Below are 17,302 nucleotides of genomic sequence, written 5' to 3' on the forward strand. Positions count from 1 at the left end.
CCAAATTGGCTCGGATGTGATCACTGCCAAAGGATAGACTAGCCTGGGGAGGGAGAGCACAGGAAGAGGAATGACAAACAGCAGAGTGTCAGGGAGCAGAGAGATGTCACACTGTGATGACAAACATCCTTTCAAACTGTGACTCAACATTGTGTGGTCCCATTAATGTATCAAGAGGAAGTCAATGGCAGGTTAATGAAGTTCACAGACAGTCTTACAAAAGAAGATGATCGCAGCACCCAAGAAGACAGAACCCTTGTCTAAGACTGTAGTCGCATGCAGGGAAGTTGATCATGCTATTACCCACTGAGACATCCCTCAGCTCTGCCATCATTGGACTCAAAGGAAAGCAAGAAGCAGGGTGAACCTCCACAGCACAGCTGTGCTGATCCCTGAGTTTACTCCACTCCACAATCCAGCCCTAGGTGAGGTGTTATTTGAGAAAGAGCAAAGAAGCAAATGAGCATCTGACTTCTGGTCAGGCATAGCTTGTGAATCTCGAGATTTATTCTAAAAACAGATGTAAATCAATACTGTGAATGCTAGTTGCAATCCTGATGCAAACTTCTTGGGTTCATCCATTCAGATGCTCAAGCTAAAAACATTACAGTTATTTTAAAGTCGTCTTGCTCTCTTCTCATACTTAGTCTAGAGGCAAGTCCTCATCTTTATGTTCAGCATATATCCCTTATCTGTCTACTACTTCTCTGCCTCCCCATTGCTAGCATCATCTCTCTCTTGACCCACAATATCAGCCTACTAGTTGGTCTTCTTGCTTGCCCCTTAGACCCATTACAACAGATTCTCCACATAGCTGTCCAAGAGGTCTTTTAAGTATCAATCCTATCATACTTAAAACTCTACAGTGTCTTTCCACTGCACTTAGGAAAAAACCCAATATCCTTACTCCTTACTAATGCCTTCCATTTGCTACACCTATTTTTGGTGCCACTAAATCACCCTGCATTATTGTCACCCTAGTGCTTCTCAACTGATCATCAACTTACCTGTTTATGGTCTGATTCCTGCATTGGGATGGAAGCTCCATGTGAACAAGGAACTTTGTAGTCTTGGTCAGTGCTGTCACCTCTGTTTAGACCTAAGTGTTTGGCACTTAGTAAGTTTTCCATAAATACTAGTTAGATAAATGAATGTCAGAGTCTTCTATATATACAATGAGGAGGTTATTTTTTTAATTTATTTATTTATTTATTCATTCATTCATTACTTTTTTAATATGAAATTTATTGTCCAATTGGTTTCCATACAACATCCAGTGCTCATCTGAACCGGTGACTGACGAGGTTATCTTGATCTCAAAGTTTCTTTCCAAGACTATTCTAGGAGAACCTACAACCATTGTCTGTTCCAAACCTAACATGGAAGGACTTAGAACCATCATACCATTATGCAGACTCCAAGGGTTCTAATCTGTAATCCATCATCAACTGACTGTGCAACCTTATAACAAGAACACCTTACCTTTAAAAAATAAGATTCTTCATTATTTAGAAATACCTTAGAATTCTTCCACCTCTAAAAGTGTCCTTATCCTAGGATTCCTCTTTATAAAAGTACTTTATCCATTCCTGGTTAATACGATTACTGCTTGCTCTTGGTACTATCTCATAGTGTGGAAATATTTGGGTGATCTAGGCAGGGATTTCTTCTGATACCAGATAATCACTGACCTAAACTCTAAGAAGTCAGAGAACAGATATTTTAATAGATTTATAATGTAGAAATATTGTAAATATAATTTAAAACAAAATAATCTACTAGTATTCTCTTTCTCTAATAAAAAACCTAAAACGAGGTAAGAAAATCCAATAGTTTTTTTAGATAGTGTTTTATCAGATAAAGTGATAAATGAATTTTTAAAATCTAATCATCTTTTATGCATTATATATAAAAAGTTGTCAACAAAGACATCACAGATGTGTGATGAGCATTCATGAAATTTCTGGACAATGGCTGAGTTGAGTTTCTTATAACCATCTCATTTTGTGGCCATCTACGAGTTAACAACGTTAAAGGGGAATTTCATCAGACTTAAGATCAAAATCTGCTTCTAAGAACATTCAATTAGTGAAGTACAAATAAGGTAAAAATATGCCTCTATAGTCACAAGTTGGATTCTCCAAGCCTTGTACTAAATCAGATCACTATATATAGGCACTGGGTCCTTCAACTGACCTGGTAAGGGCAACCTGCTTCTCTAGTTCATCAAAAGTGAGATTCTTGGGGCACCTGGGTGGCTCAGTCAGTTAAGCACCCAGCTCTTGGTTTTGGCTCAGGTCATAGTCTCACACTTTGTGAGACTGAGCTCTGTGTTGGGCTCGGTGCTGACAGTGTGGAGCCTGCTTGAGATTCTCTCTTTCTCTTCCCTCCTTTCTCTCTCTCTCAAATTAATAAACTTAAAAAATTTTTAAGGAAGATTCTTAAGCCTGTACACTTAAGGGCAGAGACTGGTGGGCCATGTGGGGTTGCTGCATACACCTGGAAACACTAGACCTCCCTTTCTCTTAAACACTGTAAAACTTTCACTCTTAGGTTGACTATGTGTGGAAAAAACTTTCAAAAACTGTTTAAAGTTTGTCTTATTCAAAAACATTCAAAATGTTCAAAAAGAAGGAAAAAAGGCAATTAGCTTGTAGGAGGAAAATGAGAGTCACAGAAGTTAAAAAAAAAAAAGTGATTGTGATGTGTAAGTAGATCCAAACTGTAGAACAAGGTAGAGAACTAGGGTAGGGACAACCACAGCCACAAAACAATAATAGTTGGCATGGAGTCCTATGTGCCACACAATATGCTGAATTCTTTCCTGCATCATCTTATTTAATCAGCAGCCATTTTCATTAGGTGCCACAATGTGACTTATTTGGAGAAACTGAGGCCCCAGTAAGTCAAATGATTTGCACAAGGTTACACATCTGGCAAGTGGCAGAATTAGGGTTTAATTCTGCCCCTATCATTCTTCCCAGTGATTCAAATGCAATTTTCCTGCAGCAGCCATGGCGTAGATACTTTCTGCACCAAAAGCCATTTTATGTTCTTTCTCCTGGAGTCAGAGAAGTCTGTCCCATATAGAGAGCTATGGGAGACGATTCTTATTTTAATTATATGGACACTCTATATGACACAGTGAATACAGTACCTGGGATAACAGACTACTTGTGGCAGGGTGAGTGGCAACTCTTATCCTCCCTCTCTGGTCCCATCTAAGAAAGAAAATGAATTCTTGTGATGAGGAAATAATCCCTTGATTCTAAGATAGCAAGTTTGGATATCAATGGCTACTATACTGATATGTGCTGAAGAACTGAATGTTAGCAATTAAGACAAATTCTGGAAGAAGCAGTGAGAAAACTAAAGATATAGTTGAAAAAAGGCAAAGAAACTCAGTCATCAAAAGCCAGTAATAATTCTACGTTTAACATTTTAAGAACCCCCAAAAACTGTTTTCCATGGCAGTTGTACTATTTTGCAATCCCAACAGCAATTTATGAAGGTTTCTCCACACCCTTGACAACATTTTACTTTCTTTTTTTTTTTTTTTAATATAGCCATTCTAGTAGGTGTGAAATGGTATCTCATTGTGGTTTTGATTTTCATTGTTCTGATGACTAATAATGTTGAGCATCTTTCAGGGGCTTATTGGAGGTGATGGCTGCACAACATTGTGCATGCCCTAAATGCCACTGAATTGTACACTTTCAAATGGTTACCTTTATGCCATGTGAATTTTACCTGAATAAAAAGGATTAAAAAGCATAAATCTAAACAAAGATAGAATTAATCTGCAGTTGACCTCAAAGTTCCTAGAATCTAAATTTCTTTATTTTGTCCCATAAGTCATTTTCTCCATCCAGCCAATTATTTTAGATAATGACTTTATTTTATATTCATATGTCTCCCCCTTGGATTTCAGCTAGCAATGAGGGCTATTTGCTGGACGTCAGTGGGACCACATCACCTTCTCTTGTCAACTGCAAAGCCTGAAGACATACTCTCAGGTACTCAATAAATATTCATTTAATTAAGAGTTTATGATGGTAAAGATGGCAAAACTCTAGAGACTACACTCTAGACAAACTTCATTTGAGGCAATAGTCTATGGGCACTATAGGCATTTAAGCATGGTCTCTGAAAGCAGAATGCCTGGGTTCAAACTCTGTCTCCAGCATGCACTCCACTATCGCTAGCAGTGCAACGTGATCATGTCACTAAATCTCTCCAAGCTGTATAGCCCTCAACTACACAAAGGGCATAAAGATAGTGTCCACCTGTATTGTGGTATCAAATCATGCCATCATGACTCATTTCAAATTAGGTAGTATATATTAATACCTGTTTTTATTTCTCCTCTATATATGCAACTCTATTGCAGAGACACCCACATACAAGTGTGTTTATTCTTGGTTAACACCCTATAAAATCTTGCTATTCATACTGTGATAAACCAGTAGCATTGTTGTCACTTGAAAGCTTGTAAGAAATGCAGAATCGTAGGCTTCACCCTAGACCTAACTCAAGAGAATATGCATTTTAAGAAGATTCCCAGAAGAACTGTGATCAGCTATTCCCTACATCCTACAATAAGCATGAGTATACATTTGGCTTCCTCCCTGGGAAAGGCAATGTAGAGAGAGAGATCCTCTCATATTAGCACAATACTAGAAGAAATAACAATCACTCCCTACATATAGTTTAGGTAAGCCATGCCTCTTCCCCCAAATTATTTCTAATATTCTAGAAATGTTACTTAACTCCCATAAGTAAAATAAGTCATAAGAATGCATTAGTGAACTTGACTGTGGCAGACCAACATTACTCATGTCCAGCATTATCAATCTCCCCTTAATCTTTCTTTCCACTTAAGACTGATCTCTACTTGTTGGGATTGAGACACATACTATAAAAATCTGAAGATATCATACTATAAAAATCTGAAGAGACCTCACAAGCCACACTAGCTGAAGAAACACTGCTGTTTGCTGCTAACTATAATTAGACTTCTCACACTGCAAGAACAGAAGGAAATTTTAAAAAAAAGAAAAAGAAAGAAAAAAAACCTCTTGGGCCCCCCATCGTCCTTTTGTGGCAGAGCTCATTTAAAATGCAGTATATCATCAAAGCCACATTACTCTGATGATATAGAATTTATGAGGGATGTCCTACTTCAAATTATGCATTAACTTGAAGTCAACAGGGGAAAACAATAGGGGACAAAAATTAGAATGTGCAAAACATTTGGAGTCAATTGAATGTACTCATTGCATGCTGGTAAAAACATAAATTGCAAAATGATATCTATTTTTTCCCTTCCTACAAGATTAGCTGGAAACACTGGAAGACTTTCAAAAGTCTCTTGAATATACTGGCTACTTACCTTTAGTCTAAGAAAGCAAGCACATTTGTAAGTTGAGACTTACACAAAATGGTCGTGTAAATTATCAGGGTATCAATGTCTACTGAGTACTTGGTGACTAATATCTCACTGTATCTCTGCTATTTGCTGGATACCTGTTCTAGTGACATAAAAGTGGAAATCGTGCTTCTGAGTTTTGCAAATGGTCTAAAGAGAAATAAATATGAAATCCATGAGTAGCAATAGAAGAGGCAGCTTAGGGGTTGAAAGTTTGAGACAGGTCAAGTCTAAAGAGAGATTATAGGAAAGGGGAAGAAACGGAAAAATAAATAATGAATTTTAAAAATCCATACTGCCAAAAAAAAAAAAAAATCCATACTGCCACCATCCAGGAAAAGGGGACTAGAGAAGGAGGTTGATAGCTGGTATGGCATACACAAAATAGGTAGTAAATAATTACATTCACTTATGCCCGTTACTTTAACCCCAGAGAAACAAACAAGAGTCTCCTGTAAGGGCTTTCCTTTCAGAACCTAGCTCAAAGGACTGTGGCTTGAAGACAGAGAGATGCATAAGTGTCAGTAGTCTGGTGTTTAAAGGAATTAAAACTAATTAAAATGGATTGATTGACCATTCATTCAATCATTCAAGCAAAATTTATTAAGCATTATGTGCCAGGCCCTTTGCATAGATGGAAGATACATTGGTGAATAAACTAGACATGGCAACAACCCTTAGGGGGCTCATAAGCAATGGGAATAAAAACATTGAGCTGATAATTTTAAAGATGTTGTCCTTGACAATCATAAACCCTGAACTGGTAGAGTTCATCTGTTTACACTCTCAGTATCCGTGTCATCCACTTCCAGGTTTTGGCTCTGCTATTCCTATATTGGTCTTGACAGCTCTAAGGTCAGCAATCTAGTACTTGACCAACCTAGGATGCTCCTGTGTATGCCAAGGGTACTGTACAGGACAGAACATATGATTCACCAGAAGGAAGATTAGTCTTGTTAGGCCTCTATTCCCAAGTAGCTAAGACTATTTTCTAAAACCACAAGTGTTCCTCAGGGACATTAAGAGACTTTCCTTTGTTCAGATAGAGAGGGAGAAAGAAGTGACTGGTGATGTTAGTGACACCGGTGGTCAGGAAGCAATTGTGTGCTCTCTAATTCACGTGAGTAATGTGAATAAGAATGTACAGTCTGAGACCTTTGCTGCTCTACATTCCAGAGGGCACATACTCTAGGAGCAGAGATAGGCAGCACAGAAGTGGGGAGGATAACTGCACTGAAACAAAAAAAACAAATCTAAGTTCAGACAAATGGGTACTGAGTCCAAAGCAGGAAGGACAGTCTAGAAGGGGAATCCACAACTGGTAGAGAAGTATTCTACCAGTAAGCATAAGCGCAATTGGAAAATTGTAGAAGAAAATGGACATTGACCAGGAAGTAGAGCAAATTGAACCAGAGGAATGATTTTCATAAAAGGGATGCCTGAGCAAGAGGCATGTTTATGAGGCACAAGAAGACAGTACAGCCCATATACAACTAATGATTGAGAAATACCACCTTAATGCAGAGGAAGACTGTAGAGTTCTCCATACAACCAAGATAAGGGAAGATGGGCAATGCTGTATGGGAACAACCTTGAAACGTAGCCTGAGGTAGCTCTGAAACCCCCAAGCAAGAGGACAAGGATGAGGTTCTGGTAAAGAGAGACTGGCCATCAGTTCTTGACTGGCCAGCAACTGATTCTCTGTCCTAACAGCACCCAGTTTTGTAAGGGATACAGCTCCCCCACTTTGTGCAGTCTTGGTGGGACCACAGATCAATGCCTCCTTCAGAATATGGCAGTTTCCTGAAGACACCTTCTGTCAAACCCTTGCTCTCCCTTCCAGAGTGAATTTAAGAGTGAAATCTATGGCCTGAGTTTGGCCAATGGGATATACTCCCATGGGATCTAGAACTGGAGCAGGATGACAGATGAACAGGAGCCATGGCTGGATTTCATTCCTTCCCTAGAGGAGACCTCACTATTGCGTTATGAATGTCAAGCTGCTTGCACTGCATTTCAGCCTCCTCTCAATTCTGTAAAACCCCCAACAACCACTAATAAACATCCTTTGTGCTTAATATAGGGGGGAAATTGGTTTCTGTTGCTTGCAACCAAAGAGCCCTAATTGGTCCACAAATGTGAGATTGTCCATATAATTAACTTCAATGTTTAATTTCACTCCTTTATAAATTGGTTGATATTCATACATGAAGAATAATTACTTGGTTCTCATGTAATCTCTTTTGATATTATAAATCTCCATTAAGAAGCTCTGTTTGGGTCCATGAGAAACTACCTCCTAGAAAGACAAGATAAGGGCTATTACACCACATATGCTCTGAAAATGGGTCATTTGTTACACAGACATACAGAAAACTAGGGGCACTTTTAATGAAACAGTACTCAGTATGTATATATATATATATACACACACACCAAATTCAGATATTTTCCAAAGGACAGTGGAAAGAAGAGTAAACAATTTTCACCATGTTCCTTAAATCACAATACTCTGTTCCAAATGTAAGTGTCTTTGGGACAGATACAGTTCCCAGGAGGGATCTAGCAATGAGTATGAGGGTTTATGAAACTGATCATAAATATGAGAGCTCAAGTACCTGTTCCCAGGTACACTGAGGAAGTCATGTGTCCATGCCAAGGGAAGTCCTTGAGAATACCAGTAGTACCTCAAAAAAAGGAAATTGAAATTTCTTTCTCCCAGTTGGATGTCTGCTGATGCAGCAAACCTGGTAAGTGTCTGAGAGACATTGCTAAGCACTGAGACGAAAACAGAAATGAGGTAATATTTGGAGCAAGGTGGGAATGGGTAAACAGAGGAAGATTTTTCAATCCTTCCATGTGGCATAGGAAGTATGAGTGAGTTTACTGCTGTTCATTTGTCAAGTTCCACCAGGAAGAGCTGGGCTTGAGCCAGCTTGCTGGTGCATTCCAAGAGCATCACCTGCAAGGTGACGGGGACCATAGCTTGAGTAATATATTACTGGAACAGACACCCAGTAGTTGAACGGGGTTTTGTGGGAGCTGCATTCACCACATGGAGAAAGTTAGGAGCTCAGAGGCCCCTGCATGTCTATTTGAGATATCTGTGATATGTGTGTACCATGAGAAAGTTAGAACTAGAAAATTTGCCACACAGAAGCCGGACAAGTCACAACAATCAGCAGCAGGAAGAATACAACCGCACCTTAAGTCTGGGAACCAAGACACTCTGCCTTTACTTTCCTGCCCAAAGCTTGATCCGAGCTATTGGGTGTGTGTGTCTGTGTGTCTGTCTGTCTGTCTGTCTGTCTCTCTCTCTCTCTCTCTCTCTCTCACACACACACACACACACACACACAGTGAAGAAGTGCCCCAAAGATATACATATAAAATCCTCCCCATCCTTTCCAAGACAAAAGAGAGGGGGTGAAAAACATACCATGACCTCTCCTCTTCTGGCCCAGAGCTACAAGTCTGACTAGTAAGAGAAGAAACTTTGAATAAATTAAGCCACTCTGAAAAAAAGAAAATCACAGAGGTATAAATACCAATTGAGATGATGCCAATAACCAGAAAGTTGAAAACTCTGTTCAAAATGTTAATAAGAAATGGGGGGAGATGTGCCTGGGTGGCTCAGTAGGTTAAGAGTCTGATTCTTGATTTCAGCTCAGGTCATGATCTCACAGTTCGTGGAGTTGGAGCCTGGAGTCAGGGTCACTCTGACAGCACAGAGCCTGCCTGGGACTCTCCCTCTGCTGCTCCCTGTTTGTGTTCTCAAAATAAATAAACTAAAAAAAAAAAAAAGAAATGGGGGAGAATATGCAATCCAGCACAGGTGGGGACATTGAATGGAAAGAAAACCATCTCGGTGCATATCCCACTGAGCTGAGACTTTCCAATAAATTGGTGAGTGAAGTTCAGTAACAATGTTAAATAAAGAAATCTCAGTAAAACATGCAGTTTAGATCCCCAACCATTAATACAACTGGGTATTTGTTAGTACTTTGAGCATGCACTTCCACACATGCCATGGAATCTATGCAGTCATTTAGTAATAATTCATCAATAGTTATTTTTAAGTAGGCTCCATGCCCAGAACAGAGCCCAATGTGGGGCTTGAACTTGCAACCCTGAGATCAAGGACTGAGCAGAGATCAGGAGTTAGACACTCAACCAAATGAGCCACCCAGGTGCCTCTCAATGGTTATTACTCTAATGCACGTGTATCTCACTTTGTGTGATAACTGAACTCCAAGTAAAAACAGTGAACTCAATGTTATGTTTAGGATAAAGTATTTTTCATGCAGGGGGACAGCTTCCCATCTTTGGAATATGCTTTTGTTTAGAAAATAGCTTGCCGTGAAAATAACATCTCTTGGATGGTATTTTTTTTTTTTAATTCCAAGTTATATAGATTGGTTGCCAGCTGGAAACATACCTTCATAACATTTTGGACTCTGTAAAAAGGTGGAGGCTAGAATTTTGGGTGGTTTACATCAAGTTTTTACCCACTAATCAGGTAGTGAGTAAAATATGTTTCTCCTAAATATTTGCTTAGATGAATTAACTGTTGTTCACATGGAGAAAAAGAAAGCCAAGTGATAATATTCAAACAATGATAATTTTTTGTGTTCATTCAACATTTGCTGAGCTCCTACATCAGTGCATTTCAACCAGGAGCAATCTCTTCCACCAGGTCTCATTCAGGCAATGTCTGGAGACATTTCTGATTGCTACAACCTGGGAAGAGAGGTGCTACTGGCATGTAGTAGGTAAGGACAAGGCATACTAAGTGCACAGGAAAGCTCCCCTGAACAAAGAATTTTCCATCCTGTGGTTGATCAACTCTGCCCTACAATGTACCTAACACAGGTGATGCCAAGATGAAAGACCCTGCCCTCAAGGGGCTCACAACTAAGATATAATTTTGAAATCATATCTATCCTGCTCAACTGACACAGAATCATAGTGGCTATTTCTACCAGTTCCAAATATAGGATGTGTGAAGGACATCTCCCTCTCCCAGCTGTTCACCATTTTCTCCTGTTGCCTTTGGAGATGATACTGTAGGAAACATGCAAATAAAGAGGGGAAGACAAGGTCATTTTTTATTGGCTCTGCAATGACTGTGCATTGATGGTGGTTTTATCCAAACATTTATAATGTGCTGGAGATTGTTCAAACAGTTAGGCAGCTTGTCAATTTTCTAATGAGTGAGGCACCATGCATTTGGAAAGTAGAAGTCTAGTTGTCTCTGATAGCTGAAGGGCATGCAGCACATATCTCGTGTGTTTCCATGGGATCAATTACCAAATGTTTAATGAGCAACTATAATGTCCAGGGCAATCTGGGGAGGGGTGGATAAAGGTGTTTAAGAGATAAGAAAAGGGAGAGAGGGGACAATGCATTCAGAACAGGGTCTAGGTAAATGAAGGGGAAGAAGAGATTCCAGTTGGGTGAATCAAGAAAGGTTTTCTGAGGGCAGCAGAACTCTGGCAATCTTTGAGGGTGGAAAGAATTTCACATTCAAGGAAAAGGAAACTGTGGATCAAAGCACAGGGTAGGTCATGCATGGCACATGAAAAGGGAATATAATTCAGTTATGAATTGAGAAAGGGGATAACTGAGGGAGATGAAGCTGGATAAAGCAGTCTTTAACGATGAACGACAGTGGCACACACTTGTGCACCATGGACGTCTGTATAGGTGACATGGATATGAACCTGCAATGTACACATTCCTGCCCTTCAGAGGGAGGAGCTCTAAGCAGCAACTATCTCCTCTCCTAAAAGGCATACTTGTTTCCACAGAGAGAAAGAGAATTCCAGGCCAAGAGTCAATGACTTGGGACTCTGTCACTGGAGGAAAACCCTCATGTTCCCCAGTCACCTTACATAAATAGTTTTCTACACAAGACCAACTCTCAAGATATGGATTTTCAACACTGTTGCAGGTGCATATCATTATAGTTTAGAGGATCCTAAATAATAACACAGAAAGGTGTTTCAAGTAGCTCTAACAAGGCAGAGAACAGGCAGAAATATGACAACCTATAATCCACACAAGTTACACGTTCTACTTGAACATCTATTTATGTATTCCAAAAGCTGACAATATAGATATGAAAGATAACCCAAAATACATTAAGTGGGGGGAAAGTACTACATAGCATATATAGCATTTTTTATCGCTTTGTGGGAAAAAAGGAAAGGGTATACATACACATATCTTAGCACATAACTACACTATCTCTGGAAGCTACAAAAGAAACTGGTAAAAAGCTGGGGATGGGAAGTGAGGGGGCTGGAGATCATGGGTAGAAAAGAGACTTGTTTTCCCCTATATACTGTTTATAATTTGTGAATTTTTCAAATATTGTAACATATTCAAAAATAAATACATTGATTTTAAAAGGAAAGCCAGCAGTACAAAAGACTAATGGAAAAATTAGCTGACCCCACCAAAACCATGGTTTCAGATTTCCAGCCTCCAAAACTATGGAGGAAGTTCATACCACTTCGTGTGAAACAAATACAATCCCTCATAACCTGTTAGCATAGAACCAGTTCCAAGAATTGCGCCCACAACATTGTGTTAACCTTCTCCTCATCCCAAATCTTCATTAGGAACTTGATGTGTGAGAAGGTAAAATTTCAGACATAAACACTTTGAAAGTGGCTTTAAAAATTTTTTGTATCAGGATCTTTTTTTTTTCCTCAAGGGAAATCCTATATGCAATTTCAAAAGGTGACTAAGTGGTACATTATTAGAATACAATAGTTGTTTATTATAAAAAGCCAACCAAAGAGGGTCATGTGGCTGTTTTAATGAATATGTATAATTGTGAAGTTATTTAATGGGTTTGGACAATCCACGCAATTAACAGAGAAATATTTATGGCACCCTTAAAGTCTCGACCAGATCTTGGGAATGTGAAAGTCTCTGACCAAATAAATGCATTTAGTACACAGAATGAGAAGCTAAGGTCAAGAAGGTGTAAATAATTCACCAAGGTCATTCAGCTAGAGTAGAATGTCAATGATCAACTACAGGATTCATCCAGCAAAAGACTGAAGGTGACTTCCCTGTTCTTTATTTCATTGTACCAACTATGTGCCTATTCTTAAGAGCCATTAATATTGTGTAAGTACTCACGCACACAATCTAATTCACTGTTTCTAGTGCCCCCTCAACCTTACATCAAACTATCTGAAGACCTCGGTCATCCAAATGACTAGAAGCTTTATCAACTTATCCACCTGTAGTATCTCCCTTTCCCTCCCCCACTTCCTTCCTTGTCTTCCTTACCTAAAGCATGAGCAATTATGCAAATGAAGGCCACATTGTGTTTCAAAGAGGGATTTGTAGGCTAATCTGGGAACTGTGGCTGATTATAATCTTGTCTGGATATCACCCTCCCAGCAAAATGCATCCCGATTTCTGGGACCTGAATTTACATATGACACCTTAAGAAATCAATTATCTTTATTTCCTAAAATATTATGATCCTTAAAACTAAATGGTGAGGAATCCTCATGTTGCCTGAAAATGGAGGCCTTAGGGTCAGAAATGAAATCCTTACCAGCACCTTATTTTCATTCTGTGTTTGGGTCTTAAATCAGAATTACTGGAAGGGGAATGGTCCTTTTGCAGGGTTCTTGGACATCAAAGTCCAGGAATGAAAAGCCCAGCTTTCACATTAATACCAAGGTTATTGACTAGCTTCTACAAAGCCAAATATTTGTTTTCTAATGAATGTGTTAGGAGATTCAGCAGTGAAAATGCCCTTGCATCCAGAAAAACTGGCATCTGTGTTCTTTGAATCAATTTCCAAAGATTATGCAGCACATTTTAATGGTGCTCTGGGGACCTACAGTGTGTGTGTCTGAAAAATGAGGATGTACATTTTATATGTCCCCCAAGCAGATAAACCTTTGCCCTGCCCCCAGTGAAGAGATCGTAAAGCAAAGTGTTATTAATCCAGAAGTGATGGGAGAGACTGCCATAATTCCAGAGGTGATATTTGTTAAAATAGTGATGGTTTGCCACCTTCCCATCTTGGATTAGTTTTGACCCAATCTGACCATTCATCAGGAGATGCATAATTCCATCATATTTGGAGGATTTAAAAAAATATTTATGAAGACATCAACTGCAGTCAATGAAATAAGACAGTTAAAAGACTGCAAAATATGCCTCGGCTTCGCATAAGGAGAGTGATTCTGGATGAAGCTGTTTCTATTAATTTAGCTGACGGGAAGATGTGGAGGTGGCTTTTGATGTGGGAAACAAAGGCAGAAGAAAAAAAATTAAATTCCCTTACAACTTATAGCCCATTGACAAGTCCTTGAGACAGGCAGAGCCATTCCCTGGGATCTCAGCTTCCTTGATATGATACTTTGCTAAGGGCAAAAGGCAATCTTGGCCCAACCACCTGGATCCAGTAAGTATACTTTAACATACAAAAATTCCTTTGGAGGGGCACCTGGGTGGCTCAGTCAATTAATCCTCTGACTCCTGATTTCAGCTCAGGTCATGATCTAACGGTGGTGGGATAGAGCCCCGTGTCGGGCTCTGCACTGGGATTCTCTCACTCCCTCTCTCTTCACACTGGTCTTTCAAAAATAAATAAATCAACTTAAAAAATTTTTTTAAATTCCTTGTAGAAACTTCTCTTATTTCTACACCCCCACCCCCAGGATATAGGTTGGCAACCATCCTTCAAACTGATGGGCTACTAATATACATCTGAAGGGTCTCATGACTGAGTTTTTACTGAACAGTAAGTAATAAATGAACTTTTCCTTTTTTTTCTAATTCTTAAAATTGTTCTTATTTTTATTTTATGTATTTATTTATTTTTATAAATGACCTTTTCCTAACAGCAGCTAGCCCCTCAAGTTCCTGGAACCCTTGCTTCCAAAATACCTTAGAGACTTACAGTATCCCTAACATCCTCTCAACTTTAAGGCATATAATCATTCCCTCCTCACTGATTAAGCCCAGGGCAGCTCCCTCTGCCCACCAGTCCTGCCCCCGTGCTTTTGTACTGAAGACATCTCAAAAATTCGTTCTTGGCTCTCAGCTCTGAACCCCAACACTTCAAACCGTATCAGCTTATAAAGTTAAATATCTCCTATTCAGAAACCATAACTTGCATGGGGATTAAATAAGTAGGTTAATATTAATAACAAGGTTAATATTTAACTGAGGTTAAATAATCGGACTTCCTTTAAAACATCTAAGAAAGCGTGAACCATGAGAAGGGATATTTTGACAAAGAAGATTAGATTATGTCTTCCCCTGCTTAATACCCTTCTATGCCTTCCCTCTTCATTTAGAATGTGGTGCAAGCCCCTGCCTTGACCTAGCCCCTTGCTACTTATCCCCTTTTACTCCATCTCTAGACCCACTGTCTTCCCTTCCTATCTCTCGAACCCACCTGAGCTCATTCTGGATGAGGGGACCTTGCTTCAGTCCTAACTTTGGGGTATCAATCTCCAGGTTCTTTGAAGTACAGACTCTTTCATACCTTTTATATGTCAAAGAAGCCCTCCTGTCCTTCTTAAACCCAAAGACTTTCCCTAGGGGTCGAGTTCCTTCATTAGTATTTACTACTTTTTAAAATCATCTTATTTACTTGTTCCATCGTCCACTGCCTATTTCTGCCAACTGGAATGTAAGCACCATGACAGGATTGTCTTTACTCATCTCTCTCTCCCAAGCACCTGTTGAAGGGGAAGTACTCAGTAAATTACTGATGAAGGATAACAGCCTACAATATAATATCAAAATGCTGGGATCAACATTCACTTTAAAACCATCACTTTAAAGAGCATGCTCCACCACAACTTGGGAAGCGTTTAATTTAGAGAAGAAAATTGCTTATGTACTCCAAGTTGCAATGGGCAGACATAAAGAAGCCCTAAGTACCCTGGAGATGAGGTAAATCTTTGAGCATGGCTGGTCTCTGGTCGCAGAAGAAAAGGGGTTTGGTGCATAACAGAACAGCAAGCGAAGTGCACAAACACACATGTGGGTTCTCAGTGTTTATCTGTGTTCCTCTAACACCAAGGAAGCAAGACTAGTAGCTTACTATCATTCCTACTAATCCAAGGCATATCCTCAATCCTCAGAGCAGAGTGGTTAAAAGGATAGGTTCAAATCCACAGCTCAAGCACACGTTAGTTTCCTGAGTTTCGGCAAATCCTTTAATCCTTCTATGCCTCAGACTTTTCAAAATGGTAATAACAAGCCCCTGTAGAGATTAAATGAGAAAGGTATATAGAGCTGCTAATATAGAGCCAAGCACAGAGTGGTGGTGTGTGACTGGTAGTCCTTGCAGGATCTTCACCAGAGAGGAGTATTTTCTGGAGGTTTAAGAGGTGAGGGCATCTTATGGATGACTGGGCTGCACCCCCATGTACAGAATTCTCTCTCTCAAAGAAAGTTGATGACGACAATAATGACAAGGTGATGCAACAGTAACACCAGTCCTGCCTTATTTGGTCCCTTCCAGTGCACAAAGAACTCCCACAGACATTGTCTGTCGATCTTCATTCAGCCTAGTGTACCAGGCAGGAGGGCATGATCAATCCCACTTTAGAGACAAATTACACAGACAGTGCCTTCCCATCTTGACTTCAGCAATGTTTGGCTGGTTTGGCAAATCAAGTTTTCCACTTTATACCTGCATATAGTGTGTGGTAGCATCTCACCTAGAAAGAACAAAGTACACAGATTAAAGTGTCTCTCTTCTTATGGCCCTCGTGAGCCCACAGAAAAGAGTTTCCTCTTCATTTTCCTGTCCCTCTTGTCGGTAATACATTGACAAAATCCGTGTGTGGTTGAGCTCTAGCCAAATGCCATCCCCCCTTCTGCTGGCTTCCGGGAAGACAGGGGCATAACATTTGCTATTTCCACAAACTACATAAATTGTGCACACACACATGCACAAATATAAACATAAATATCTACATATAGGAGACACAGGATATATATGCTCCAAAAAAAAGGGGCTCTGGGCAACGTCTGAGACAAAACCAGGGCAACCTCAAGGAGACCCAATAGCTGTGGGCAATGGTAGTAGACTGAATTCCAAGTCCTTGATGAATGGCCCAGGATGTTTTAACATTTCTGAGAAGCAGCAAAGTAGTAGATGAAGAATAATTGTGAATTTAGATCAGGTCTCTGCCATCCTGGGAAAATGGCATAAAAACCTCAGTGTCCTCATCTATGAAACGGAAACAAATCAATTTCAGTAACAAGGTAATCACCTGGTCCATTACTAGCTTTCTTTTTCTTTTCCAGAGTCTCCCAAGTTGACACCCCTCTGTAAGGCTTGAGATCGAACAGTGAATCTGTCAGCTTTCCCATTTCCCCAGATACATTATCCTGCAATGATTTTTCTTTTGCTTTTTTTGTTCTCCTTAATTCAAATAAAGATCTTACTTAACTACCACTTCCTTTTTAAATTGTGCATGGTGTTTGGACCAGACAATCCTCAATTTAATCAAGACACTTATCAAGTACCAACCATATGGCAGGCTATCAATCTCATTTACTCAGATCCTAATAGACAAATCCATATTTTCATCATTTAAGGAACAGCAATATTCAGAAGAAAAGAGACTATAAGAAATTCTACAACTTGAATTGGTTCAACAAACACAAATATGAACTTACCAAAGTTAGTGAGGCAGCAAGAACATCATCACAACCCACTGGGTCTCATTTATCCTAAATGCAAAATGACCATCATCATCATCATTACCATCATCGTCAATATTAGGGTCCAAGACCCTGTAGGAGATATAGTTCTCATACAATCCATGGTCATCAGGTACTTTTAAAAACTGGAAAATAAAGCAGTGA

The 17,302-nt window shown here is 39.5% G+C and overlaps 1 protein-coding gene across 18 annotated transcripts in view; it reads right to left on the reverse strand.

Moving 5' to 3' along the window:
- The window catches only part of RBFOX1 (RNA binding fox-1 homolog 1), a 1,461,670-nt gene that overhangs the window by 1,024,244 nt on the left and 420,124 nt on the right, over window positions 1-17,302 (reverse strand). For 15 of the 18 annotated variants that reach the window (XM_042921400.1, XM_042921398.1, XM_042921404.1 and 12 more), the window contains one exon: window positions 3,158-3,221. The exons of the other annotated variants lie outside the window; for them this stretch is intronic. In XM_042921400.1, the coding sequence (XP_042777334.1) occupies window positions 3,158-3,221 (64 nt within the window). The remainder of the gene's footprint in view (window positions 1-3,157; window positions 3,222-17,302) is intronic. 18 annotated transcript variants of the gene reach the window in all.

Source organism: Panthera leo, chromosome E3 (genome assembly GCF_018350215.1).
Source record: "Panthera leo isolate Ple1 chromosome E3, P.leo_Ple1_pat1.1, whole genome shotgun sequence".
Classification (NCBI taxonomy): Eukaryota; Metazoa; Chordata; class Mammalia; order Carnivora; family Felidae; genus Panthera; species Panthera leo.